The sequence below is a fragment of the Pagrus pagrus genome (genome assembly GCF_965226575.1).
Source record: "Pagrus pagrus genome assembly, chromosome: 10".
Classification (NCBI taxonomy): domain Eukaryota; kingdom Metazoa; phylum Chordata; class Actinopteri; order Spariformes; family Sparidae; genus Pagrus; species Pagrus pagrus.
The window spans coordinates 10,142,182-10,169,983 of NC_140194.1; the positions used below are offsets into that span (position 1 = coordinate 10,142,182).

The following is a 27,802-nucleotide window of genomic DNA, read 5'->3' on the forward strand; positions in this document are numbered from 1 at the left end:
AATTAGATGAGTTCCTTCAGTACATGAACATGACATTTTGTGCGAAAGGTTTGGTTGTTCTGCATTAAAGATTTCTCTGTTTCAATTTCCTCTGAGCTCGCCTTTCTAGTTTAAAGCGGTGAAAGGCTCGGCTGAAAACCAGACCCATGAGCTATGAGTCAGGGTTACATACAGTGTACATTCAAACATATGGGTGTATGTTTGAATGTATATATGTACAAGCTGTGTTCGAGCCGTTTCCAACACTTGTTTACATTTACACAGACACATTCAGCCCACACTGTTTGTTGCCATCTGTGAAATGACTGTGGATCCATAATGGTGCGGGCAGCCGTCTTACGGGAGTCATCTGGTTATTCAGCCTTGTTGTGTAGCACTGAATGAATACATTTCACAGGAGCCATTACTCCCAGTGGTGCAAACTACATGTTTCCATAATAGCCACATATTGCAGGAAGGCGATGTCTCCACACTGGTAAACAAATTCACTAGAGGTGGTCCAGTCTCCCGCTTCACAGGCGAGTGCTTGCAGGTAAGGAATGTCGGACTTGTTGACAGCATTCGAAGACACTTAGACGCTGTTCTGAATTATACTACTTCTCCCCACATTTGTTGTTGATGCACTTTTAGTGCTGCCAATATTTTGTTCATTGGCTGCATGTTTTTGGGGCGTTGGGAGGACAGATGTGCGCTGCAGGTGCCCCCATGAAAACACAGGAAGCTTGTTGATGTCACGTCGAGGGCTGGAGCTGACAGTCAAACCCCGGACGTCGTCAGCCCTGAGCTGACCCTCGCAAATGAGTCACTCGACGGAGTAATTCTTGCTCCATCAAAAGTCTCTCCGGTGTCAATGGAGGATACAAACACAATAACACAAGCTGGCGAGCAGGAGATTAATTCTGAGAACAGGTAAACAAATGAGACAGCCTTGATAAATATTCAAAGGTGGCACAAAAATGAAGGTCGAAAAATAGTACAAAAGTTTGGAAAAGAAACTGCAGTTGTTTGAACATAAACACACAAAGTGAAGCCTCGACAGACGTTAATCACTTTCACGCGATCAGCGACAGTAATAAATGTCATGAACACTCTGTATTTGAAGTCTGTTTCGCCCTCACAGCACCTCTCCTCTCCTCCTTCTCGCCTCATCATATTCTGTATTGTGACTGTGGTGCTGCCACAGGTCCTCACAGTCCTCCCTCACACATCACGTACAGCGTCGTAGCCATTCTGAGAACTGAAAACTCGACACGACTGTGGTTGCAGTGCGTCATCATCAGTGTCAACTCTCTGTCAGTGGGGCCTTAAAGGAGAGGTAGTTCCTGTTCACTGGGTATTATTTGGACTAGATGCTGGTGATCACATAGCTATGTTCTACTCTGTCTGCATGATATTGGACAAAACAAGCGATACTTGAGTTTTCGGTGATATACTGTACATTGCAATACAGAAAAATATAGTTTCTTTCAGACAACTTGAACAGCTTTCATCATTCATCATTTTAAATGATTGGGGAGATTTTGTAGGGGAGTGAATTTAATCAAACAACCAAAGTTGTGATTGGTGGTTCGTTGTGCATGCAGAGCCTGCATGTCACTCAAAATCATCAAACTCCTATGTATCCAAGAACCCTTAAATTGGACTAAATTATGTAATATAGACAAAGAAAACACTTGGTAATGGTTAGAAAAACATCACAGTCTGCCTGGAAATACCTCCATTGGTCTCCACAAACACGGCTGGAAAGGTACCCAGCTCTCCTTAAAAAGAGAAGGTGGTGTTACGCTTTCAAATGCCACCACGCAGATGTGGACTGCGGTCGCCCGTTCTGCATTTCCTTGGTTGCAGTCTACAACCACACCACTAGATACCACAAGCGGAATAATTGTTATTTTATCCATCATGTGTAACCCTGTGTGGATGGCAGAGGGATGCAGTGAATTATTCATAAAAATGACATGTATAAAAACTACTTAAACCGTATCCAGCTTGATGTGGCCTATACAGCCACTGAATGGATCAACAGAGATAAGTGTCCTGAAGCAAACCCCTAAGTGCATCAACTCACTACACGAGGTGCAGTGTTGAAATAGAGCCGATAATGTATGCCACAGCCCTGTGGCTAGGATCACTCTCTGCTTCAGATGAACTCGGTCTTACTTCCCTGATTTGTGAAAAGAAGAAGTGGATGATTGAGAGTAAAAAATGGAATATGCATGAAATTGTGGATCATTTCTCTTCCCTCCTCCCATCAGCCAGTCTCTGTCCCGTCCCTCCCCCTCTGTTTGAATGCAAGAAGAGGCTATCCGAGACGAATGTCTTGCTTTCAGAAAGAGGTTCAGCAACAGATTTGACTTACTCCAGGGAGACGACTAACAGCATCCATTTTGGCCGCTTTAACGTAGGCAATTTCATGAATTTTTCTCGAGAACTCGTGTACAATACAGTCATCAAGGACAGCTCGACATTCCTCGGCTCTCAACAGCAGCTGTGAGATCAATAAAACAAATGATCTGCCCTCGTGTTGACTCTGTTTCTAAAGGCGACTGCGCCGTCTCATAACCTCCAGATACAAAAGACTAACTGGAACAATTTCAACGTGACAATTATGATATTCGGTTATTAGGATGATACATTTCTCTCCACAATGTGTCATCATTTAAATCAACACTGTAGCTCGTCTGTTCGCAGGAATGTCATCCTGCATCTGGGTTGCTAACGTGTGGTATTTGTAGCGTATGCACCATATGACACAATTTGACACTCGGCGGCACGTGGCTGTGGGAGCTCTGCTGGCTCTTTACACATGACCTACTTCCTTCATGTGTCAGTGGATGAACAGCCCTTGACCTTTATTCTGAAAGGGGTTCTTTTCATTTGTGAGAGGATGTCAAACCTAAAACAACATTGTATAAGGGCCATAACCTCGTCTCCTATAGGTGTGCAACCACGTAAGAGTCAGGAGATATTTTGATGCTATAAATGACTTGAATCGACTTTCAGCAGAATCATATTGTGATGGTGAGCTGTCATTGTTAGCATCCAACAGTGTCCCGGTTAACCCTCTGGGAGGCCCGAGGGCAACCTTAGCTGTGGGCCCCCATGGACCCCCATGCAATAACTGATTTTTTTGGCCCACTTGGGGACAACATTGACACAAAGTAGCTGCTTATTTACACATTCAACAGACACAGAATACCGTTATCATTCATTTAGAGTTGTGTGTCTGTCCAATACTCGCTCTCTTTTAGCTCTGTCTTCAGTGTTGAGCAGGTAGTGTACAGTGGATTTTGTGGAGCTACTGAACACAGCACCATGAGAGCAGTGAGCGTGAACCATTCAGAGTGCATTTTTCATATTATGATATATATTTACTGTAATTAGTAACTATCTGTATTAATATCATCAGAATGATTGCAGCCATATCCTCCATCCTTGTAATAGTGTATCAGACTGCTGTCGTGGGAGTTATTCAGTAATTGATTTCTTCTACAGGTGTCAGTGGAGAAAGCTCATGTTGTTCTGCTGCATGAGAGTGACAGACATCTGTGGTAATTCACATTTTCCGTCTTCCTTTCCTATTTCTACCTTCCCGAAATACATCCTGTTCTCCTGAACAAACTGATCTGAGAAGACGACCTGATCTCTATCATCGCCATGTCAAACTTCAAAAGCAAACAGAAAACGTTTCCCTATTTTCTCAGATTCTTTCATTTGTTTGTGTGTGTGTGTACCAAATGTCTGTCTGTGCTCTATATCTTTAATGTAAAGCACCTTGAGTTTACTCATAATCGGATGTTCTTTATGATGGAAATTGCTTTTTATTCCCCTCTCTCCAGATGGAGGGCTACACAACAGAGAAAAAAATATGTAAAATCAAAGTCTGCCTAAGCCACAAATGAAAGTATCTCTTATCGCTGCAGTGTTTTCTGCCAGTAACGGTTCAGTTAAAGAGAATAAACAGGAAATCACAAGGCTACTTGAGGTTGCTCCAGGAAAAAACACATTCTTGTTAATTAATTGTATTAATATTTCTGGGAATAAGAAAGAATACATTATCATACATTATTGGTGAGTGCATTAGAGGCTATCACAGTCATGGCCATCGTGACGCACTGACGGATTAAGTCCAGCAGGAAGTTTTCCTTGTAACAACATTGTTGTTTTGGACTTTCATACAGCAGTTCAAGATTATTCTATAGTTTAATTCATTTTTGATTTCCGTGCGTAATTGTGCGCAATTGCATTTGTCATCACAGTGTTTACAAAAAGCATTTTGAAGAATATGGGAATAGAAATTTTATGGAAATGGCAAAATTCGATTACGCGCGTCATCCTCTGGCGAAATTGCGCTTTGGGTAGCCCAGTTCATCTGCTCAAAACAGCTTGTGGAAACGCGCCAGATTTTTTTGTGTGCAAACTTTCAAACGATCGCTTCAAATTCCCTTTACATTTTATGGAAACATGGCTAATGATCCATGAGATGACCATCTGTAGTTCAATACCACCTGATAAATAAAAGAGTAGATCTTCATATTTAAAAACGCGATCCTGCTGATGATCCACAAAGGAATTGGAACTGAATTTTATTTTGTTTCTGGGAACATGCTGTAAAACGGAACCCGAACATTCAAATTGTCCAATTCAAATTATTCCCTCCGCAGGCGACACTTTGGCCAAACGAGAATAGAAAAGTAGCCACTGATCATGGTATTTCAAAGTGTTTTGGACAAAGACGCAGGATGAGAGCTGAGCAGGAACGGACGCTCCTGTGCCATTAGCAGAGAGAGAGAGAGAGAGAGAGAGAGAGAGAGAGAGAGAGAGAGAGAGAGAGGTTTTTAGTGACTCACAAAAGTGCGTGGAGCTGCGTGAACTTTTCTTTTTAACTTGCCACTCTGCAGCATGCGCAGTAAAATAATCACAGTATGTCAAGTTTGGTGGGCACAAATACCGAGCTACCTGTGGTGATAATGAGCAGTCTGAGTTCGCGAAATATTATTCCAGCATCTGCCGCGCACATTTATGGCTTGACAGCATGCACAACATCACTCCAGTTAGTGCCTGCAGATGGAGCAGATACCTGCTGCGTTCAGGTGTCTGTAAAGACAGTCATCAGTAGAAGAAAGTTATTTTTTCCACGTCTCGTCTCTGAATTGGAAGACGATCAAAAACATCAATAAAGAGGAATGTGTTACGTGTGTGTTTGACCGAATTTCACCGCAAGATGCGCTCATACTGGGTACCACAGGTTGCATTGCGCCGCTGGACTGGCATCGTCACACCATCTACCGCAGGGGAAATAACCTCAGTGCGTCATCACAATGATCCATGATCCATACAGGGGGAAACAAGACATATGGATTAACAGGATTCAGTTCCTGGGTTGAAGGATGTACAGAGAGCAGTCAACACCATCTCACAAGGACGCAGTGTCTAATTTTTATTATTATTTATTTATTGGGGGTTTGGGATATTTTAAGAAGTGAAGAAATCTGACATTTTTGTGTTGAGCAGCTCCTCTAAACTTTTAGCTGAGGTCACGTCAGGACACTTGAGAAGAAAACCAGATAAATGTTCAGCCTATCCTTCAAATTCCCAGCAGAATAATTCATCCACAAGCGTTTGAACAAGAAATATTAAAAATCGTTTTATTTAAAAAGGCAAAATGATATTTCCACTCTGGTGTTCAGGGGAGGAGCAGCCCCTCCTGGGGTTAATAGACCGACCAAACCCGTCCGGCTGATGGTGTCGCCTGTCATTGTGCGCGTCAGGGCGGAGGAATGAAGCGGACTGAAGCAACAGCTGCACACACTGCAGTGGAGACGCTCAGAGACATGAGATCCTCATTAACCTCCTAATTACAGGTAAGCTTTTTATATCTGCGTCGGAAAACTGGTTCAATTCTGGATTCTTGTGGTGCAATGAGAAGGTGAGCTCCAGCGAGATAATTAAAGAGGAGCAGGTAGAAGTTCAGCAAATTACCGGCACCTTTTTCCTCTTCTGTGCTGTTTAACTGTGTCATTTCTGATTTTACTTCTTTGTGTTCAGTCATTTAGGGTAAGTGCCATGGTCGTTGACATCTGTGATCACTTTGCATGCCTCTGAGTGTCAGATAAAAGCTGAATAACCTGGCGTCAGGGCATTTTGTCTGTGCGCTATAATTAGAGCCGCATGTGCCAAGAGTCTGGATACAGGTGCCACTGACGCGCAGCATGGCATGTAGAAAACATTAAGACGTGTTTCTTCTCTCAGTTCCCACAGTTGAAGTTCCAGATGGAGAAGACACAAACAGTCTGAGAGCAGCCGGGATCATTATCTGTGTCTCCCGTCGGTCCGGTGATCATTATGTTCCACCAGCTGACGGATCAGGCGTTGAATGGCAGCTGCCAGGGACCCGCATCAGTGTGCAACAAGAGCGCTGATGGAGACGCGCTCCAGCTGCCCACTTTCTCCACCGCGGCCAAAGTCAGAGTCATCATTACCTTCACTCTGTGCGCGGTGTCGGCTGTGTGCAACTTGGTCGTGCTCTGGGCTTCGAGCAACGGCGGCAAGCGCAAGTCACACGTCCGGATCCTGATAATGAACCTGACGGTGGCGGACCTGCTGGTGACTTTCATCGTGATGCCCGTGGACGCGGTGTGGAACATCACGGTGCAGTGGCAGGCGGGGGACGTCGCCTGCAGGCTGCTGATGTTCATGAAGCTGGTGGCGATGTACTCCTGCGCGTTTGTGACTGTGGTCATTAGCCTGGACAGGCAGTCAGCCATCCTCAACCCTCTGGGCATCAGCGAGGCCAAGAGGAAAAGCAAAATCATGCTGACTGTGGCCTGGACGATGAGTGTGATCCTCTCCCTCCCTCAGGTAGGAGAACACAGTTTGATCTGGGGGCTTTATGTCAATTAAGTCCCACGCTACCCTGCTGGCTGCACAGCTCTCACACCACTGTGTGCTGGCCCCTTGTTTGCAGGAGAATTAACTCCTGCTACAGCTGCAAGTGTGATTTCTTCACCTGAATCCAGCTTGCTGTGTTTTGCTGAAAAGGGAGCTGCAGGTTAATTAGGGTCTGCAGAGGGAGACATGATGAAGCAACACTCAATCAAGGCAATAAGATCTTTTGTAACTGGAAAAATGCAGATGGATCACTGAGCCCAGTGAGTCAGCTGCATTCTTCCACAATTTTACAATCTTTGCAGTGCTTTTTGAAAAAAATAACAACCACATTGCTTTTTATCCACTTTGTACAGTAAAATACCTGCACAGAAGCACCAGTCATGTTCAGAGTGTCTGCTGAACTCAGTTGATTTAAGTTTTATTGTTAAATAATTGGCTGCAAGCTTTTATGGGAGACCTGTTGTGCTTTTCCAGTTTTCTCCTTTCCTTCAGTGTGTTATACTAAGCAAATAAGTAAGAGCCTTCCATTGGATAATTACTGCAGTGATTAATATGTTTCAGCTGGCAACAAGTTATTTAACCCTAACTGATGCAGTGAGTAGTTTCTTATTTCTTAAACAACCACGTCAGAAGACGTATCCTGTGGTCGTGGAAAAGATGTTACTCTGTTTCAGGAGGGACAAATTATCAGCCTGCATCAAGCAAAGAAAAGGAGGTTGCTGAAACTACTAAAATTGGGTTAAGAGCATGAAGATTGGACTCTGGAGCAATGTTGCCCTGATCCAGAGTGACGGGCGCATCAGTGTAAGAAGAGAGGAGGATGTAGTGATCACCCATCATGCCTGGTGCCTACCGTACAAGCCTGTGGGGGCCGTGTTATGATCTGAGGTGGCTTCAGTTGGTCAGGTCCAGGCTCAGGAACATTATGTGCTGAATATACTGAATGAGCAGGCTTTTCCATCAATGGATTTTTTCTTCCCTGATGGCACGGACATATTCTGAGATTCATCCGGCTCAAAATTGTCGTTTCACTATAAATCTATGACTTTGTGACATCAATTGACGTAATACAACTGCTCTGTTGTAGGGCTGCCACAAATGCTTATTTTGATAGTCGACTAATCACCGACTATTTTTTTCGATTAGTCGACTAATCGGATCATACGTAAATTGAATGTATAACATACAGTTTATCGCACCAGCATGCAGCTGCTCTTATATAACAATCATTAGCTTTCAGCTTGAAGTGTTACTTACTAAAAATGAAGACAATTAAGATGATAGTTCATTAAACCTTTAATGAAATATAGGGGTGCAACGACTAGTCGACTAGTCGACAAATAGTCGACTACTAAATTAGTCAATGACTAATTTAGTAGTCGACTAGTCGTTAGTCGTTATAGTAGTCATCGACTACTATAACGACTAGTCGACTAGTCGTTAGTGGCAGCCCGTTGTTGTTAGTGGTGCTGGCTCAGGCGTGTGTGCGCTGACCAATCAGAGGACACTGTGTAATCGGGAGGAGGGGCCTTAAAGACACAGGAGCTAAAACAGACAGAGGGGGAATTAAGTGCTGCAGCAGAAAACTGATTGAAGCATGTAAACATATTTGAGTAGTAACCCAAAATAAAACACACATATAAGTACACTCATACACACACTGCTATTTATTCACTTTGTACAACAAAACACCTACAAAAAACTGATTACATTTTGGTTTTAACATTCAAAGCTTCACAACACTGAACAGAAATATGGCTATGACTCACTCCAGCACATATAAGCACAACATGTGAAATTCATAACAGTCCTTCAATCAGTTTGAACTCCTGAACACAAATGAGGTTTGCTGCTGGCATTAATCAAATTCCATGTCTGATCAGCCTGCTGTCCAGCGGGGATAACTGACCCACAGGCTTTCAGGAGGTATGCAAATATTATTAATGCTTATCAAGTACCTAATCAGGTGTTAGATCTTCTTTTTATTTCCTCAACCTCCTCCACACTGTAGGTGGAAGAAGTCAAGTGCTGATTACTAAATCTCTCATAAATTAGTCCTGGAAGGGGGTCAGGTAAGATGTCAGGATATTAATTGCAATGAGACAGTGAAGACCAAAACCAACTCCTGATGTTAGTGGTCAGATTTTCCTACATTATGGCTTTTTGGGTGCTATTAATCATACATCATACGGAGGGCAAAATAATCCTACAAATGCAATAATTATAATTAGTACATTTTGCAAAGCTGATCTCTGTTGTTGGTTGAATTTCCTTTAATCCTTTAACTCGCAAATCACACAACCTCAACAAAAAAAAAATCCCTCAATCACTCGTTGTCACTCGATGCGTACAACAACATATGGTCTGTTTTGATCGTGTAGCTTCAACATTTAAAAGCGAGACACATATATTCTTAAAATGAACATCGCTGCTGCTGAAAGGCAGCTGACTCCTTGCCAGAAATCCCAATCAATATAAGCAGACTCGTAGGACAAGTTTCCACTCAGCTGGTCAGCATTAAGGAGTGTGAAAATGACCTTGCCACATATTGATGCGCCTCCCATGCTCCTTACACCTCAACACTCGAGTTAAATGCTCCTTTGATGTTAAGTGTTTGTGAATCAGGAGCATGTTTTGGTGTTAAACATCCTGCCAGGAAAACAGGATGCCACATCTGCTTTCACTGCTTTTCACTTCACTACTTGATCAGGTCTTTCAATCCAAAGATCATCTGGGGGCTGATTCTGTGGTTCACTTACAACCACGAACCACGAACCGAGGCGTCTCCAGCTGCAGGACTAATGTTAGCTTCGCCTCCTATCCTGATTTTATCCCACCCTCATCCTGCCACCGGTCAGTCCCCTGATTCCAAGCTGGCTCTCTGTCAGATGTTGATGTCCCTACATTAGGGAAATGTATGGCACATAACCACAAAAACAAACAGGCATAAACATATCATTGCACAGAAAACATATCTAAATTCAACTCATTTTTGACATACCTGTACATCTATCCACAACAGGTCTTTGTGGTTGTAACTGGTGCTCTCAAAACAACCCAACCTATGAAAAAGTGTCAAAGGCCTCTTGGGGCTGTAGGAACAAAGACTCATGTCTGTTGGGAGCAAAGGAGGAAGTCAGTTGACGTTATTGAGCGACAAAGTCAGCAGAAGGAGGAGTGTCAATACCCGATCACGAGCGAGCATGTTCACCATCTTCGACAGCTAGGTACGGCAACACCACTGGGACAAACCGCAGGCAGAACTGCAGTAAAACCAAAAAATGTTTTGTTTAGTTAGCATTACAGCATATTTTACGCTGTTCACATTGTTGATTGGATTGCCAATTGTGTGTGTGCGTCTCAGCTCGTGCACATGCTACTCGGACAGCCTCTCAACATCGGGTAGTACGGAGAGGCCTCAGTGAAATGAGACCTTGAACGCGAGAGACAGTTGTTTCCATGATGACAAACATCTGGCCAAACTTAACTAAGTGGGTTTTATGCCTCAGCATCACCCAACCACAAGAATTGTAACATCATTACAACAGATTTACTTTTCATCAGTGATTTGTTGGTTCTTCATGTTTGTGTGACCCAGCAGGGATTTTTATCACCCACAGGTGTGTGATGGAGATTATTTCAGCTGGTGTTTGCCAGCAGTGTAGTGTGCAATTGTCAAAATGAAAACCTGAGGGAATCTCATGCAGAGCCCTTTTTGTAAAGAAATGGAGAGAGATGACTCACAAAGCATTGACGTGAAAGGAAAAAAAAAAAGTCCCACTGAGTGTCAGGACAAATGACAAAGATCAGCCAATATAGATCGTTTGAATCACAGGCTACTCAAGTAAAATCAATTGGGCATCACATTTCCGAATAAGAAATAAGGAGAAACTTGAACTTGAAACATACAAATTCAAAGGGGGCTTTATCGGCATGAAAGTTTAACAACAATTTTGCCAAAGCATCTGTCCAAACACTCGGACAGAACACAACAAATAACAACACAAACACAAAACCAAGATTGATTTACATTAATTATATATACAGTATATACAGATATATGTATATGTGTGTATATATATATATATACAGACTATATACTTATTCGTATTGATAGTCAGTCCATTCATGCACCCTTTTAGTGAAATTGAGTGTACAACTGAGGCATCTTTGGAGACTTGAGTGGTCTGAATCTGTCAACATCCACAGGTCTGATCATACTGACAAATACCACTCTTTACTGGAAAAACCTTCTATCTCAATTTTCCAAATAAGTATATATTGCAGGCATCACTTGTGCAAAGTGTTCGGCACGTGTTTCATTATTCCCAGGGTCACGGTAACAAGTTATGTTTCAGATATTATGACACTGGTTACATTACATGTGATGTCACTTGATTTAGACTTCATTGACCTTCGTCCGACACAGTCTGGGTTTATCAACTCCGAGTGTGAGCTGGGAGAGGTGACGGACAGGGTGACATATTTGAAGGTTTCCCTTTTTGCAAAGATCCACCAAGAAATGCACAGCCAAATCTCAGTGGCTCCTATTACTGTGCTTCTGAAGCCTCGTCTTACTGGAGGCAGCAGAGATGGTGACTGCAAGCAAGTGTACACATATGGAATCTGTGACCTATTTTTCCAAACATTACCTGTCAGTGATGTCGATTCAGTCTTTTACGGCTGATTTATCATGCAAAATTACACCACAGTAGCTTCTGAGCTCACACTGTGATTGGCTGATGAGCACCTATACGAAAGAAAAACCTTTCAGCTGAGAATGTTCTGTACAGGCAAACAGTTATCTCAAGAAAGCTTTGCTGGATCTTTTTTTGTATACATTTTTGCATCATTGCCAAAAATGCTGAGTTGCAGCAATAACAGCCGACATAGACATGGGGGGGCGATGCTGATGCAGACTCACTGTAGAGATATGAACTATACCGCAGACTGGAGTCTCTGTTAACAGTGACAAACACGCAGATCCTTGTTATGTAGGCTCATATTCTCTATGAAACTTCTGTATCTTTGCTGCTCCAGATTTAAAATGTGTCCTTGGTGATCCATTCACAATAGGCATCTTGACATGCACTCTTAGAGACCGCTTGACGGTCGGGTCTCACTTCTCCGCTCTATATGCAAATAAAGACGAACACCAATGGGGAAAATGGACACGATGGGTTTTTTTTCCACAGAGACAGAAAGAACTTAATTTATATGTTGATGAAGGTTCTCAGTCACCCAGGTAATTCTGAGTGCTGTATCGTAGGCAGCTGGACTTGTTTCAGTTTCTTGAAGACGTTTCACCTCTCATCCAAGAGGCTTCTGGCTAAACTCGGTGTGGGTGTGAAAACATAACTTAATTTATATTAAATGCCGAATTTACAGGAAGGGCCGAGAAAGAATTTGTCGTGAACAGTGTTTGACAGAGTATTAAAAGTTTCTCTTATCTCAACAACTCACAGAACTGAGGTCTGACTGCTTCCAGCCATAATATGTTGTGTTCCAAGTTTGCTGTCTGCTGTTGCAAATAACTATTATATAAAACCTATCTTGGCCATTCAAATTTATACAAAAAAACATGTTTGTCGTGCATTATTTACAACGACTCCCCCGTCAGTGCACCCAACTGTGACTCTGTGAGAGTTCGATGCTCTCCAGTCTTTCCTAATACACACACTTTGTCCTAAATGTGCCTTGAGGGTTTGGTAGTGGATGTGCTAATTCTGAGCTGCGAAATCATCGACCGGGCAGAAAAACACAGCACCAGAAAAAAAGGCAAGATATAGCTCAGCAGAAAAAAAAGCCTCATTTTGGCTACGGCTTCAGCAGCACAGCCCCTTCAATTCTTTAATTGGTGTGAAAGCTGTCTAATTGATCTTCTGAATTTACTTTCAGAGCTTTGTTAGACAGACAGAAGTGTGATTAAGCACAGGAGAGGAGGAAATGAAAAGAAATTTCTTATTAATGCAAATGTAAAATACCAAGAAGCCCAGAACTGATCTCAGAGTTGTACAGCTGACATTTAATTATATTACCAAAAGGTGTAAAGCGGACGCTGCTGGGGCATTACACTGAATATTGGACCAAATCTAAATTCGCCAACTTTATAATGCTGTATTCTGAGACATCTTTGACGCTAAAATACTGCTTGTTTTGTGTATAAATGCAGGGTTTGTCAACAACTTCTTATTTACTAGACTGACTAGGTAGAAAAATGATACGTCATAAAACGAAGAGGAAGTTGCAGTCCAGTTCTTCTGTGAGCTTTGCATCTGCCGGGAACAGCGTTTTATCAGTTATCCTCCTGTGACGTGTGTTAAGACAGCTGGAGGCCTGATGTCAAAGACAAACTGTGGTGAGGCAGCGGCAAACATGTGAGCTTAAATGTTTCCAGCTGTGAATTTGAGTTATATATCGCAACCCAACACTCGCAGTGGAAAACTGAATGAGATCAGGGGATTTCTGCAGCACGTCACACTTAAATGTTATAGCAGCCATTTCATTTTCTATTGATTCTGGCGGCCCTTGTGAACTGAAGTGGTATGAGTACCACTGCCTCGCTGATCAAAGATCTTTAGTCTGGATAGCACATGCATTGGTTTTGAAAGCGAGTGAATGAAGGACACACCAGGTTTTTTTCCTTTTCGTTTCCTTTTCCTTTTTTTTTTTATGACAACGGTGAAAGTGGTGTTGCACTCAGAAACTGCCGCAGTGGTTAGCGCTCAAGCCCCACAGCAAGAGGTTCGAGACCTGGCTGGGGCACGGCCCTTCTGTGCAGAGTCTGCATGTTCTCCCTGTGTCTGCGTGGGTTTTCCCCGGGTACTCCCACAATCCAAAGACAAAAAAAAAAGTTAGGTTAATCGGTTACTCTGAATTGTCCACAGGTGTGAATGTGAGCATGAATGGTTGTATGGACCTATATATCAGCCCTGTGATGAACTGGTGACTTATCAAGAGTTGTACACTGCCGTCGCCCAGTGTCAGCTGGGATTGGCTCCGGCCCCCTGTGACCCTGGATAAGCGGTTTCAGATAATGGATGGATGGATGGATGGATGGATGGATGGAGGCCCAATAGGCAGAGTAAACCCTTTGGTGTATAACTTCCACTGGAGTAGACAGATGTGAAATACTACTAAAATCTGGATGACATTATTTCTAACATCATCCTATTTAGTTGAAAAATATTGTTATTACCCGCCTGGTTTTCTTAGAATATATCAGTGAATCCAGAATAACTTTCTATACCGTTGAAGCACAGTGTCCAGTGCAAGCTGGTTGTTCTGCTTCTGTCTGTCAATGCAGAAGTATCTGCTGCACCAGGAGACTACAGAGCAGCTTGTTTCCTCAGACTGTGAAACAATTCGTCCTTAACTCCACCATTAACAGATAGTTTTGATATTTGTAATCCGACCCAGTGGCAGGCATAAAAAAACTAAAATAACTACATAAAAATAGCCAATCTTCTCACTGATGGTCTTGTTTGCTAATGTGGGTCATATGGAGGCATCAGTCTATATGAGACTGTTTCAAAGTTATCTAGTTAATTCTTTAAACATGGAGCAGCTTACATAAGGATGTGGCAGGTAAAGATTAAGTGCCTTTAAGCTTTCTTTGTACTGTTTTCTTTTATTTCCATCATTTTTTGATGAAAAGCTGCATTTTCTTCAAAACGCAAGGCATCTATGCGGCTCATATTATTACTTGTTGACCTAAAAGACATGGCGGTGACTCCTCTCCGGCTTTTGCAAGCCCCTTGTTTTTACTTTTACTCATTACCTGTGATGTACGTGCCAGAAAGTTCAGATAATTTCCTGGTGAAAGATTTCTACAGCCAGCAGCTAATGCTGTTTTTCTTCCGTTTGACTCGTGATTACAGGAGGTGTTCAACCTCCGGATGATTTAATGTACCGAGAATGAGTCACTTCGTAAAGTGAGGTTGTCCTTAGCTATAGAGGAAGATTTAATTTGTTGTTGTGCTGAGGTGAAGTAAGTGTAAATACATCTCTTTATAGACATTAGAAGATAGTCAATAACAATGGGAACATAAAGTAATACAAAAAATGTGCAATACATTAAAAGAGATGCTAAATAGTGTAATTAATTATGTATAAACAGGTAAATATGACCCTTTAGATTTGCTGGTTTGATGATTGATTGTTTCACAGTAGTTCACAGCTGAATCAGAAGAGAAACACAAAGAAAAGATATATTATTTATTAATATATTCATTGATATTAACATTTGAAACAGCTCTACAGCTCTGTAGATTTTGCCTCATAAACACATTAAAAAAGGAAAGCGGGGAACCCTCTTTCAGGTTTTCAGAGGGATCCTCCCTGGTGGCTTGAAGGTTGAATAATGAGAGGTTCTGAGCGTATAAACCTTAAGGCGTGTTCCTGCTGTAACCCATTTATATGTAAAGTTTCCTCATGAAACTCTCCATAAGAGTAACAGAAGGGTCTTAGGGACTGCAATAATACACTCAAGGTTGGGCTGTAGCTAACATACATATACAGTGTAGAGCAAAAGGCGCAAATAATCTGGCAGCAGGGGACACAGAAAATACTGTAAAATGAAAATTGAATTGAAAATAACAATTATTTTCGTTAAAAAAGGTTTTAGCTTTAATTTTACACAAGATCTTGTTTTTTTTGCCCTTTTAATGTTTAATTAAGGATATTTACACATATAAAAGCAATGAAATCACCTTTAAACGGGCACTATGTCGTTTTTGGAGAAGAAATTCAGACACTTTTTTAAAAGTACAATATATATTTAAAAAAACTACACCTAACTCTTCCGTAACTTTTCTCTTTTTATTTTACATTGTACATGTAAATTCACAGTCTGTTTCTGAAATTGTCTGGCTATTTTGTGTATTTTAAAAATACAGGGAGAATCTGTAAAATAAAAATGACATTGAATATTCATTTTTACAGTGTACAAACAGAGCATCATTTTTAAAATAGTTACATCATATTCCTCACTGTGTTCTTAACCCTGACTTATTTGGAGAGATTTTTTTAATATACATTATTTCATCGTAATTGTGACTTTGGGTTAATTGTTTCACACAAGAGACACTGATGTCCATTTTTCTTGAGTAAATTTACAACTCCAGACTGTAGTATCTGTATTTTTTACATACAGACAGCTTTGCAAACACATTTAAACGTAACTCATCTATTTTTAATGTAGCTTTAAGGTTGGAAAAATCATATGTTTCACGCTGTGTATAATCTGTATCTGCTTGTTCCAACACTGAATGAAATATTTAAACCCGAGACTGCCTACACAGCTCCATCAAATGGAAATGTTCTGGATGTTGTCGGGATCCACAGACGAATTTGTTCATTGTAGGATTTCAACTGAACTCTGAACTAGAAACACTAGAGTGTGAGATAAACCATGATTATATATTGACTGACAGTGAGCTACAGTTGGGTTGAAGAGGGAAAAAAACACTCACTCAACAGGTAATTTAAAGTTTTATGTATAGATATATACATGTAATGATATACACAATATGTTTGAGGATAAACCGGGGTGTCTTTCTCATAAAGCAGACTTACCTGGGCTGGCTGACTGACTTCCAGCGGCTCAGCTGTTGTAGAGCTCAGCCTGTGCAGTCCATTTATCTTCACTGTGATACGTGAGGGCCCCCAGAAAGAAACCCAACCAAAATGTCTTAACAAAAAGAAATAGCCAGGAGCAAAACGGCTGCTGTTTCTATTTTATGTCCTCTCAAAATTCGGCTCGTGTTTCAGCCTTGAGGTTTGAGATTTACCTGGCTGTCGAGTCTGCCCTCAGCTGAAATGACAACAGGTCTCTCAATAAAAGATCACAAAGCCTGTAATAACCATAACGAATTAGAAATATACAAGTTGAAGAACATGCTCATGTAAAACAGTTTGTATTTAAGGCATAATGTTACAGTTTTTGTCAGTTTCTTGCAGTCACAGATTGTAAAGAAGCACAGGAACACAGGTGATGATGTCATCGGCACCGCAGACCAGCAATATTGTTTGCTGTTTTGTAATTTTTGTAAAAACTAATCAAATTAAGCACTTGAGAGGAAATCCAGTACTGGGGTTTTTCCGTTGGGGCTTTTCTTCATTTGTCCGCAGGAATTGCAATTACTGACCAGCACGTGATGAGAAGTGTTCATAACTCACAGTGAGTGCAGCATGTCAGGAGCCCGGATGTCTCAAGAGGTTTGACTTTCCTGCAAGATGAATATCATTTTTTTATCAGGCGCACACAGCCGAAGGCTTTTTTTTTTTGTCTGGCGAAGAAGATGAAGATGTTTTTATTCACAGCAACACGCCGGTGTGTTAGACGTAAAGGTCTCATTTCACGAAAGCAAGGACATATTCAGCTATGATAGAAAGATACCAGATAAATATGTTGTTATTGTACTGAGATTTTTGTCTCACAGATGCAGGTTGATTTCAGGTAATCTACTGTACATTGCACAATACTAATCCAACTTACTGTCGAACTGAACTGATGGGAGTTTGGTTGAAGGATTTACTTTCCTCTCATTCCCCCACAGGCACATGTATACTTCAGTTGATGGCACTGGTAGCAACACAAGGCTCTGACCTGGCTCACGTTCTCCATTGAGTGCTTTCTATCCGGCTAACATGGCTCCTCTCTTCCCTCGCTCACATCTCATCCTGCCATTTTCTTCTCCCCGTGGAGTTGTGAGAGAGAGAGAGATGAAAAGAGTAGATGCAAGGAAGGAGGCATTTTATTTACCACACCCTTATCACTCCAGAGCCATTTTTGAGGAGATTGCAATTACTGATGGTGCACAGTGCCTCTGCTGCCCTGTAACGTGGCGAGATAATTGGATAACAGTTGTAAGGTAAAGAACCTGCAGCTATAATTGTATCTATTATAGGTCTACCATGACGTTGGGGCGTCATGGAACGTGACTGTGTGACAGAAATAACAACAAAGAAACAATTACATTTGTTCATTATGGTTTGGACTGATTGAACCCGAGGCAGCAATCACAATCAGTGATAAGAGCTGTAAGTAACAAGTCAGTGAAAGGCTGCAGGTTAGTCTGTACCATGCAGGCTCAGACTGGATTTTATGGGTGTTAACTAGTGTGCTACCAGAGAGGAGAAATGTTCCTCAAGAAGAAAAGAAGAACATAAAAACAAAACAAAAAATAGAATTGGTGTGTTTTCATGGGTTAATTATGATTGAAAATGAAAAGTACTCAGTCACTAATCAAGCTACTATTCCTGTTTCTACAGGTTTGCTGCCAAATCTAAAGTCACAATCACACAAATTGTATTAATATTAAAGATTCAATGTGTTATATGTAACAGTTTAAGTTTAAAGGTGCACGATGCAGTTTTGGGTAAGGGTTACTAACTAAGGGTTACTACATGTGTAAATATACTTGCTTAAATTTGCGGGACCCTTCTTCAGTAAGTAGCCACCTCTCTAGCTTCAGACCGCATTCTGGGGACCTTGTACTTCCCTCTGTGGACAGCTTGTTTATTCAGTCATAGAAAGATATTCATCAATTTGTATTATTACTTTAATAGTATTGTAAATATTACCTTTCTGAGATTGAATTTCTTTCCAAAACTGCATAGTGCAACTTTAAAACAAAAAAAAAGCTGAAATCATTAACAGGATGTGAAGAAAATGTGACAGGATGTCAAAGACAACTGTGTCTTGTGTTGCAGAGATGTCTACTGAAGTAAGCGTGCTGACCACCTCCTGTATTGTAATTCCACGTTGTACCTCAAGAGGTGATAGTCTGATAGTAGTTCTCGTAGCTGCAAGAAGCGAGTCTGCTATGTTCATTATCACTTACTCTCTCATCTTTTTTCTTAATCAGGAAAGTAAGTGTTCTTTCTCCTTTTTGTCCTTGTTAAAGAGAAAAATATAACCGTTCACCTTCTGACTTGATTGTCACTAAAACCACTCTTACCACTGTTAAATCATCAACTCTGGTTTGGTTGTGTGAAAATAACCTGGCTCTACAGGCTACCTATGACAGTCCTTGTTCTACCACTTCACGTCTCTCCTGCTTCTGCCTGCCATCTTCAATCAGCCGGCCAATCAATAACCAGAGTCTGATCCATTTGGTGTGGCAGTCCAGTAAATATCTTTCACATAGCACATATGAGGCCCCTTTGGAAGCCTTCTCTCTTCTCGTCTCCTCCATGATGCATTAAAGGAAATGGCACATTCAGGATGCGTGACGGCAGACCTCAGTCAAGTCACAGGCTGGGAAATGTTTTAGTTCTGTCTGTCTGACTGATTAAGATTTACCGCTAAGCAAAACTCTTCTTCTCTCTTCATGCAGATGTTTATATTTCACAACGTGACCATCACAGTCCCGGAGAACTTCACCCAGTGCACCACCCATGGCAGTTTTGTCCAGCACTGGCAGGAGACCCTCTACAACATGTTCACCTTTGTGTGCCTCTTCCTGCTGCCTTTGGTCATCATGATCTTCTGTTACACACGAATCCTTATCGAGATATCCAGCCGCATGGCCCGGAATAACCGTAAGTCTCGCGTTTACTTGAGAAAAAAATATGTTTTCTGAGACCCGATGTGTTGTGCATGACAAAAACGATATTTTCTTCCCCGCCAGTGCTATCGAGAGATGTGCATCTCCGCCGCTCTCACAACAACATCCCTAAAGCTCGGATGCGGACTCTTAAGATGAGCATTGTCATCGTGACGTCCTTCATCATCTGCTGGACTCCTTACTACCTGCTGGGCCTGTGGTATTGGTTGTTTCCCGAAAAAATGGAGGAGACGGTCTCTCATTCACTCACTCATATGTTGTTTATCTTTGGCCTCTTCAATGCCTGTCTAGACCCCATCACTTATGGTCTGTTCACCATTCATCTCCACCAGGGTCTGAAGAGATGCTTTCGGAGCGCTAACACAAGGACCGAAACGGAAAGAAACACTTGCCTTGTGCACATGAACCGCCTGTCATCTCACAGGCGGATCGCCTCAGGTGGCAACAACACAAACATAGAGGAAAATGGCGACAACAACCGCACAAAAGGTGCCTCAAGGCCTGTAATCCCAGTGAGCAAGCTATAATGGCTCTTGAATTTCAGTGAAAAGAATCTCTCTTCTCTTAACCAGTGTTGAGCTTCGTTTTTTCTGTCTTTAGCAAGTGCACAAAAATTCACAGCTCTACTGTCGGATGAATCTTTTCATTTTTGTTCCGCTGATGTAATCAATAACCTGGTTCATTCATCCAGCCTTTTGCCACACATGATCTCCCGGATGCCGCAGACGGATGCGCGTCATTGAATTTAAAAATCAGGATGATTGACTGATCGTACACAATGTCTCTCAAACTGCTGCAAATCGGATTTTACACGAAGCTCAAAGAGCCACGTGGGAAGGTTTAAATTCAGGCTGAGCTGATGACAAATCGGCTTAAAGTTGCCATAGATTGAGGAAAAAATGTGTCGCACCCACAGGTTCTGGTACCGCTCAGCGGGTTTCAAATTGGGTTTTACTGGTTTGATTATTTGATGTCTTGTGTCAAAGAAACCGCTGAAATAAAAATATGTGAATGTGATTAAAAATAACAATTATATGTGAACCATCTGCAGTTATGAATATAATTGCTGCACTGATGAAACTGAAAAGATATTTAATTTAGGACGCTGCGTTGTGTAACGCTTCTTTTGTTATATTTTCATATTTTCATTACATGTTGAGGGTTTTTGAGGTCCTCTGCTGATCATTTGACTGGAAACTGCTCCAAACTGTCATTTGTCCTGCTGTGCGTGCAATATAACAGACTGTGATTTTCTCTCATCGCAAAAATGAATGTTAAGACATGAACATTATTGACCATGACGGCCTTTTAACCTGATGTTATAGCAACGGTTCTATATATTGAATGTAGCTGTGCAGCATGTTGCTAATGTGTAACTGACTGTGTGATCCGTCCAAGATCAATTTTGTGTTTAATGTGTTTGGAGGTCGAACTGCTGTATTGCCATATTTTGTGTTAGTATAAGTGTTATTGGAGTTATTGTGTTGTGGATCGTGTTGCTTTTCTGTGAGCTGAAACTTTGATGTTGTAAAGTTCACAGTGGACGAATACAGTCATTTTATTTTTTGAAAAAGAAGATATTAATTGCATGTATGTTTGCATGATGTTGTTACTTTACTGCGTGTCGTGGAATATATTATATTATGTACATTTGCAGTATGTTTCTGTGGAATAAACTGTCTTTTTTTCAGTGAACCGGGTGACGCTCAAACAACGACCGGCTTTTCCACTCAGCTCATGTCATCGGCTGTAAATGGCTCAATCAGAGAAAATCTTTATGGTTCTGGTGTGATGATGCCTTTCAGTGTACAGCGGCTAATATCTTATATCTATTCATTTTTCGTCTCCAAAATGGAAACCTTAATGAACTGCTCAGCCGTTACGTTTAATTGAAAATAGCCGCAGTAAGAACTGTTGGATGTGTGAATGAGAATTGCAGCTAATATCTCGAGGCACAGACAGTCCTGATTATATTACTGAATTATATTCTCTGTCTTTTAATACGTCTTCCAGTGTCATTTAAAGTCCAACAATCATTGTAACCGCACAACACTATTGATTAATGACTTACAAACAAAGATATACATAATCTGAAATATTTGTTTTTCTTTATTTCTGGAATAATTGGAAGTGGAAGTTTATTCTTGACCTCGAAAACAACAGCAACATCTACTAAATGGATATTGCGGTGAAACCTTGAACTTTAAGCCAAGACACACTTCAGGGGCTTCATACAAAAAAAACACTGAAAAAACGATAACAATTACATTAAAAAAACGAAAATGTGAATACCTGCAACTACAAGTCAAATGGACAACTCGATCTGCTGATAAAGATCATGTGATGTGATCAAAAGGTCCAAAACAAAGACTAAATCATCCCGATCATCAGAATAAATGTTGTTTCTGCAAACCGTGGATATTTTTGAATATCTCTACATTCCAGCTTCATGTTACTTTAAGCTTTAATTTTTCAGTTTTATGTTGTGACGGTTACCTCATAGGTTTGTGAGATGAGATTACTCAACAGTGTTCTTCACTATTGTTCCTCACAGTAACCTCGTCTCTAACCCCACTATCATCTATGTGGCCAGGACAGGAAGCTTGTTCAATTTAAAGAAAAAACCCCAAATGTTGCATTTTACGTAGCAGGACCTACAGCTGGACGCTGCATCAATCCAGAGGATGATGTCTGTACACTGTGTCGTGATACCAGTGAAAACAACTACATCCATTTGCAAAACTGAGTAAAAACTAGTTCAGAGTTTGGAATCAGGCCACACGAACAATGATCCTGTGATGAGTCTTTTTTGTTCTGACTGTCCAAGAACTTTAGAGAAGCTATTAGATTGAAATGAAAAGCCGTTCAGCGACCGAAACCACTGTCTCTTTTGTTTAATTGGGGATTTAACCGGATTTAAGTCGGATTTAACATTCCTTGTAACTCATGAGCTTATCTCCTCCCTTGTATTCACTGCCAAAAAAAGTGACTTTTGTAAAAAGCCATTATTAGGAATTTGTCAGATGAAAGTCTACTGAGGATTAAATCAATCGGGGGGCATTGTTCATAATGTGTTAAAAGCTGTAATCACTCAGTCAAGATATGTTACGTCTTTATCAGTCATGTTGATCTCGAGTGCGACTCTATTGTGGCACCTAATTATGCCAAGCTGCTTAACCTAACCTAAGTGGCCTGGCATTTCCTGCAGAAAGACAGCTGTTACCTGGATAATGAAGTGTTATTCAGTCTGAATAAGATCATTTCAAGAGCCCAGATGTGAACCACGTGTGTTGTATCTATACTCTGTGGACTTGCTGAATGCTCTTTGCCTTTAATTACAACAAAGCAAATTGGATCAGGAACACGTGTCTGAGCGCATCGGCTGTGCTGACGATTGCTGAATACAACTTTAATTTGTCTTATTTACTTGAATACACGGAGGAGTGTATCGTGCATAACGAGCGCCGGCTTTATGAGAGCTGTCATGAATACATCAGGGTGAACATGATCTCCTCCAAATTAAAAGTCTGTCGCTAGTGCGGTTTATTTTCTGAGCAGTGAGCAGGTCACGGTTGCTGAACCTGTTCAAAACTGACATGATGTTGTTGACAGGTGCATGCTTAGGTTGGTGCAGCGAATACTCATTAGTGACCTGGATCTCATACACCGTGCCACAGCGGATGATGAGGTCATCCATCCGGGCGCATCCACCTCAAAGGTGCATTTTCGCAGGGTGACACTATCAAACCCGAACCTAGCAGGCGATCTCTCGCCTGTAACAGGAACATTGCTTCGCAAACTCAACCTAGCTTTTTCTGGTCTTGCTGTGAGATATAACAACTGTGGATGAAACTGAATCAAAGAATTCATGAGTGTGGATGTCTGGGCGGACGGGTTGTGAGGCAAAATGTTCCCCTTCAACAATCCTGGTTGCAAGAGAATTCCTAATATTAAATATGTCATTTTATGGAACCTTTTATCAGCGTGTGGCTGCAAAAACAGCCGAGAGCAACGCCACAGCTAAAATAGAGCAGAACAAAACTGCTGTGCACAGCTGGAGAAGAAGAACCAACATTTCTTGCTTCTCCATAGGGAGCATGCTACACCCAAAACTTGCGATCAAAGTAATCTCAGAGTATTATTGCAATAGGCTAAAAATATAGCTCTGCTTTGTCCAACCTGAAAAAGCTCCCGCGTCGACAAATCGGCAAGTTTTGTCAGGATTCAAGAGCGTTTGCTCACAGAGGCGACAAAACAGGCAAACTATCCTCGCTGAAAGTCAGTTTTCACCCGCATCACAATTGGATGAAAGCTCAGGTTTTAAACTCTGGAGTCCGAGTTAGCAGAAAGCGTGAGGAGAGGGAGAGAAGGTCAGTCCGCTCACCAGCTGTTTTCTACACAGTCAGGATCTGCTCGACTACTGTGCAGTGTGCCAGGCAGTGTGCTGCAAAGTGAACAGGAGCCGTGGGAATTGAGCTAAAAATAGTGTGAAATTAAACAGCATACACAGCGTGAAGTTTACAGACAAAATAACCCAACCACCATCAGAGGCAGTGAATATGGGCTTGTTCAGATCTGCAAGGGTACTGAGAGGATGTTAAAAAGGAAATAGCGCTTATCTTGAATATAAAATCAAACCTTGACCCAGAACATCTGTAACATTTGTATCTGAAGTTCAATCAGGAAACTTCACATGTTGGAAATGCAAGATAGCAGCGATCGGTTACCGTTTTCAATTTCACTCTCATCTGACCTGGATTTTTCCCTCTCAGTGGCTCTGAAGGTGAAGGTTGAATTGACGGAAAGTCGGCTGTCTACACTGAGTACAACTTTCTGTGGATGAAGCACTTTCTGACTCAAATGCTGATAAATAACACCCTGGTCCATTTAGGGAATTGGGGCACACCTCAGGCCTCTTTCGGTTCAGCTGCTGCACTTTTTGTCACACAGGCTTTTAGCTGAACAAGTCAATCCAGCTGTTATCTATATCAGTATTAGTTAGTGGTTTATGCTTGTAACCTCTGTGTTTTATGTTCAATACGTTCCCGCTGTATTGGTCTGAATTTTTTATCTCAGTGAGGCACTTCTCTCTGTATTATATTTGAAGGTCACTTTTGACCAGATCCTCTGTGAGAAGGAAAGGTTTATCAAACGTCACACTCTGCACTGCACGCTGAAGCTAGTGGGTGTAAAGATTTTAAAAAGCAAACTGTGTGTTTATCGATGCAGCAGAGTTGAAGAAGAAACCAAAAGAACACTTTAAAATGATGAAAACAGAAAAATTCAAGCTCAAAGGAAAAACCGAACTGCACAGTTTCATCAAAGGATGCCTGTGCTGTCTGATCTCCAACCAAAATACAACTATCACTGTGTACTTTCTTGTGTTACAAGAGACACAACGATATTTCATTCAAGCAACTTTCGAGAAATTCAGTGAAATCATTCATCATGCATTTTTTTAAAGTGTCGTATTTTCAGTGCATTCTTTATAGTGTTTAAAAAAGACCGAAGAATCATCTCTGATCTGTTCTTTTCATTCTTCAGTGAGGATTCATATGTGCAGTGTCACTGTTGTGGATAAATCCTGTTATCTGCTGTTTCAGTCTCTGCAGGAGGTGATTCGAGGGACAAATTGGGAAATCAGTGCTCAGCTGCAAGTCAATTTTCATGTCAATACATTTCAACATCTGCAGAAAATTGTATACATTTAGAGTGTATTACGATCCACATTCGTTCAAAGACAGCCAAGTTATCATTGAATCAATACATCAATCAATACAAAGCAGAGACCAAACTGAACAATAGAATCTCTAAACGTCACTACGACAGAAAACAGTTCACCAAGATTCACAGTCAATAATAAAATAGATGGAAAAAGACTGAGTAGCCGAATAAAATGAGCCATACAACACGCTGACATCACGTTTTGCGTCGCTCATATTGTCGAGCTGTTCATCCTCCTGAACTTGTTCATGATAGACTGAGCTCTCTTGTGTGTGCGCAACAAAGAGACAAGAAAAACATTTACAACAAAAATCATTAACGCACAGAGTGGCCTTCTGATCCCACGACCAAGCGGCGCGGTGCTCTTCAAAGGTCTTTGATTGTAAGGACGAGAGAGTTTGAGCGAACGCTAACGACTGTGTGACTGCTGCTGTGACGCTGATTGTCTTTTCCATTTATTACAGTATTATTTCTTACCTCCCTGTTGAGTTCACCTCATACTTCAAATATTTCAATCAGGTGTCTTTGACCCCCCAAAAAACAATCAGTTGAAACACTGCACTTACTCCGTGCTACAATGAAGTCATAATTGCAGTCTTATATAGGGCATATAAGTTAGCAGTGCTTCATAGATTAGTTAAAAAACACTATTAGTTAAGTTTGGTAATAATGCAGCTAGAAAAGCCGATGGTCTATAATTCAATAAATAAATCAATAAAATCAGTGACGCAGGTCGACGTGACGATGTTGGAAGTTGAGAAAAAGACAAAACAAATCAAACAAACTCAGGAGACCATCGGGGGAGCTGAGAGGGAGGGACTGAGCAGGCCAGCTTCAAAGGCCCAGCAGCCCAGTTGACTCCCTCTCTGCTTGGCCTCGCCCTGAAAGGGAAGCAGAACAAAGACCAAGAAAACCAAGCCAAGCAGGTGGTTGACACATCATGAAATCAATCTCTGCAATCCTTTTCCACAAGGTCATCAAACTGTCCGTTGGATGGCGCCATGCTGATGCTGCCAGCCCAATTAATAATAGCTTAACACTGATCTATAAAACATAAATGACGTAGAAACCATAAATAAAGCTGCGGAGGGGTAATGGACACACCAAAGCAGCTCTTCTTCCACTCAGTCATCCGACATCAGGCGGACTTATTGAGTCCAGCGCCAGGACCTTCTTCTGCTGCTCAAAAGTGGCCTTGATGTGATAGGAGAGGAGACAGCTGCCATGTTGCCAGGAACCCCTGCCTCTTGCGAATACTACCGATCCCACTCAGCCTTTGTGCCATGCAGAGCAGGAGGAGGTACCGTATGGCTACCGCAGAGAATTGAGGCTCTTCCATGTGAGCTGGTAGATGTAGGAAGACACACTGGAGTTGCAGAGTCTCAGGTGGCAGCTCATCCCACTTCAAGGAAGGGTCCCTGCCACCTGGAACCAAGAAGAAGCCAACACGGAGGAGCCAAAAGTTTCCTGAATGGCCCCTTCAGGCCGGATCCAAGAGCGAGGCAATCCCCATATAACGCCATGTTAAAAGCCCTTTTTGGGACAGATACCTGTGTTTTAGACTCCTGCTTTTCAACCTGTCTGCACACACACACACACACACACACACACACACAACCTAGGTGCCTGATATTGCTCGCAAGCTAACGGCAAATGTACAGCAAGTATTCTGTCTGTCTGGGGCGGATAAACCTGCAGTCAAGCTTGCGTGAGTAACTTGAATAAACACATCAGACTAATGGAAATGATGCTTGGGGAAACGTTCTTCTTTCTGTAGAACAAAGTTAACTCGATAGCCGTAGCTAGCTTTGAGCTAGGTGGATGTGTTTCAGTATCCAGGCTTCCTTCTTCTTGCCTCAGCTTCACCCTAGCTCCAACTTTTTGCCCATTTTCAGCTTCACACCGGCTCTTCAGGCACCTATGGGTTACACCACAGTGCCTCTATTCATGATTATTTTTACGGTCAATGACTGGAACGCATACTGTATGTCTGCCTAGGGGAGCCGGCGAAAAGCTAGAGGTTTGTCAGGGAAAGAAATGAACAGGCAACTTAACATGCCAGTCAAGACTCAGCCCTCTAGTCGGTTCAATAATCCACAATTCTGAACAGCTGTAGAAGGAGTCTGTTGCCCTGGGAAACCTCATGCCACATAATCGCTTTCCACGGCATGATATAGTTGTTCTTCTTGCCAAATTTTGGCTCTAGGAAAAGTAAACAAATATTATGCAAGATTCCACCCTGTGTGCTAACACACAAATAGAGGCGCAGGAAACATTGCCTTTTAATGACGGGGGTTACAAGTTTCACGTCCTCCCTTCGGCCTCTCTCTTGCCCCCCAAAATATTCAAGTGTGTGTCGATGTGGCAGTTGCTCCTCTGCATAAGGATCTTGTTGTATCTCCATGACCTTGTCCTGATGGCATGTTTTGAGGGCGCTGGCTCTCCCTCACATAGATACCGCTCAATCACCTTCTGACTAAACTCGGCCAGGACCCGAGAGAGAAGTGTGGAAAAACACAAGGCTGCTCACGTAGAGACACGCAGCCAGCACAACTGATCCGATGGCATCAGCCAGGCAATCATGCTGAATAATCTCATCTCCTAATTTCCATAAT

The 27,802-nt window shown here is 41.8% G+C and overlaps 1 protein-coding gene across 1 annotated transcript; it reads left to right on the forward strand.

Moving 5' to 3' along the window:
• Positions 1–5,567: 5,567 nt before the first annotated feature.
• Positions 5,568–21,124, forward strand: gnrhr4 (gonadotropin releasing hormone receptor 4). Its single transcript, XM_084364146.1, has 4 exons — positions 5,568–5,864; positions 6,253–6,861; positions 19,233–19,437; positions 19,527–21,124. Exons 2-4 carry the CDS (start codon positions 6,346–6,348, stop codon positions 19,988–19,990), a joined length of 1,185 nt encoding a protein of 394 aa, XP_084220272.1. The 5' UTR covers positions 5,568–5,864; positions 6,253–6,345; the 3' UTR covers positions 19,991–21,124.
• Positions 21,125–27,802: the final 6,678 nt, after the last annotated feature.

What these genes read in the sequence shown, in the direction of transcription:
- gnrhr4 (XM_084364146.1), top strand. Translation starts at nt 6,346, where the DNA reads ATGTTCCACCAGCTGACGGATCAGGCGTTGAATGGCAGCTGCCAGGGA. An exon ending in TGATCCTCTCCCTCCCTCAG is followed by an intron (nt 6,862 to 19,232) that starts GTAGGAGAACAC and finishes CTCTTCATGCAG; the next exon opens with ATGTTTATATTTCACAACGT. An exon ending in CCGCATGGCCCGGAATAACC is followed by an intron (nt 19,438 to 19,526) that starts GTAAGTCTCGCG and finishes CTTCCCCGCCAG; the next exon opens with TGCTATCGAGAGATGTGCAT.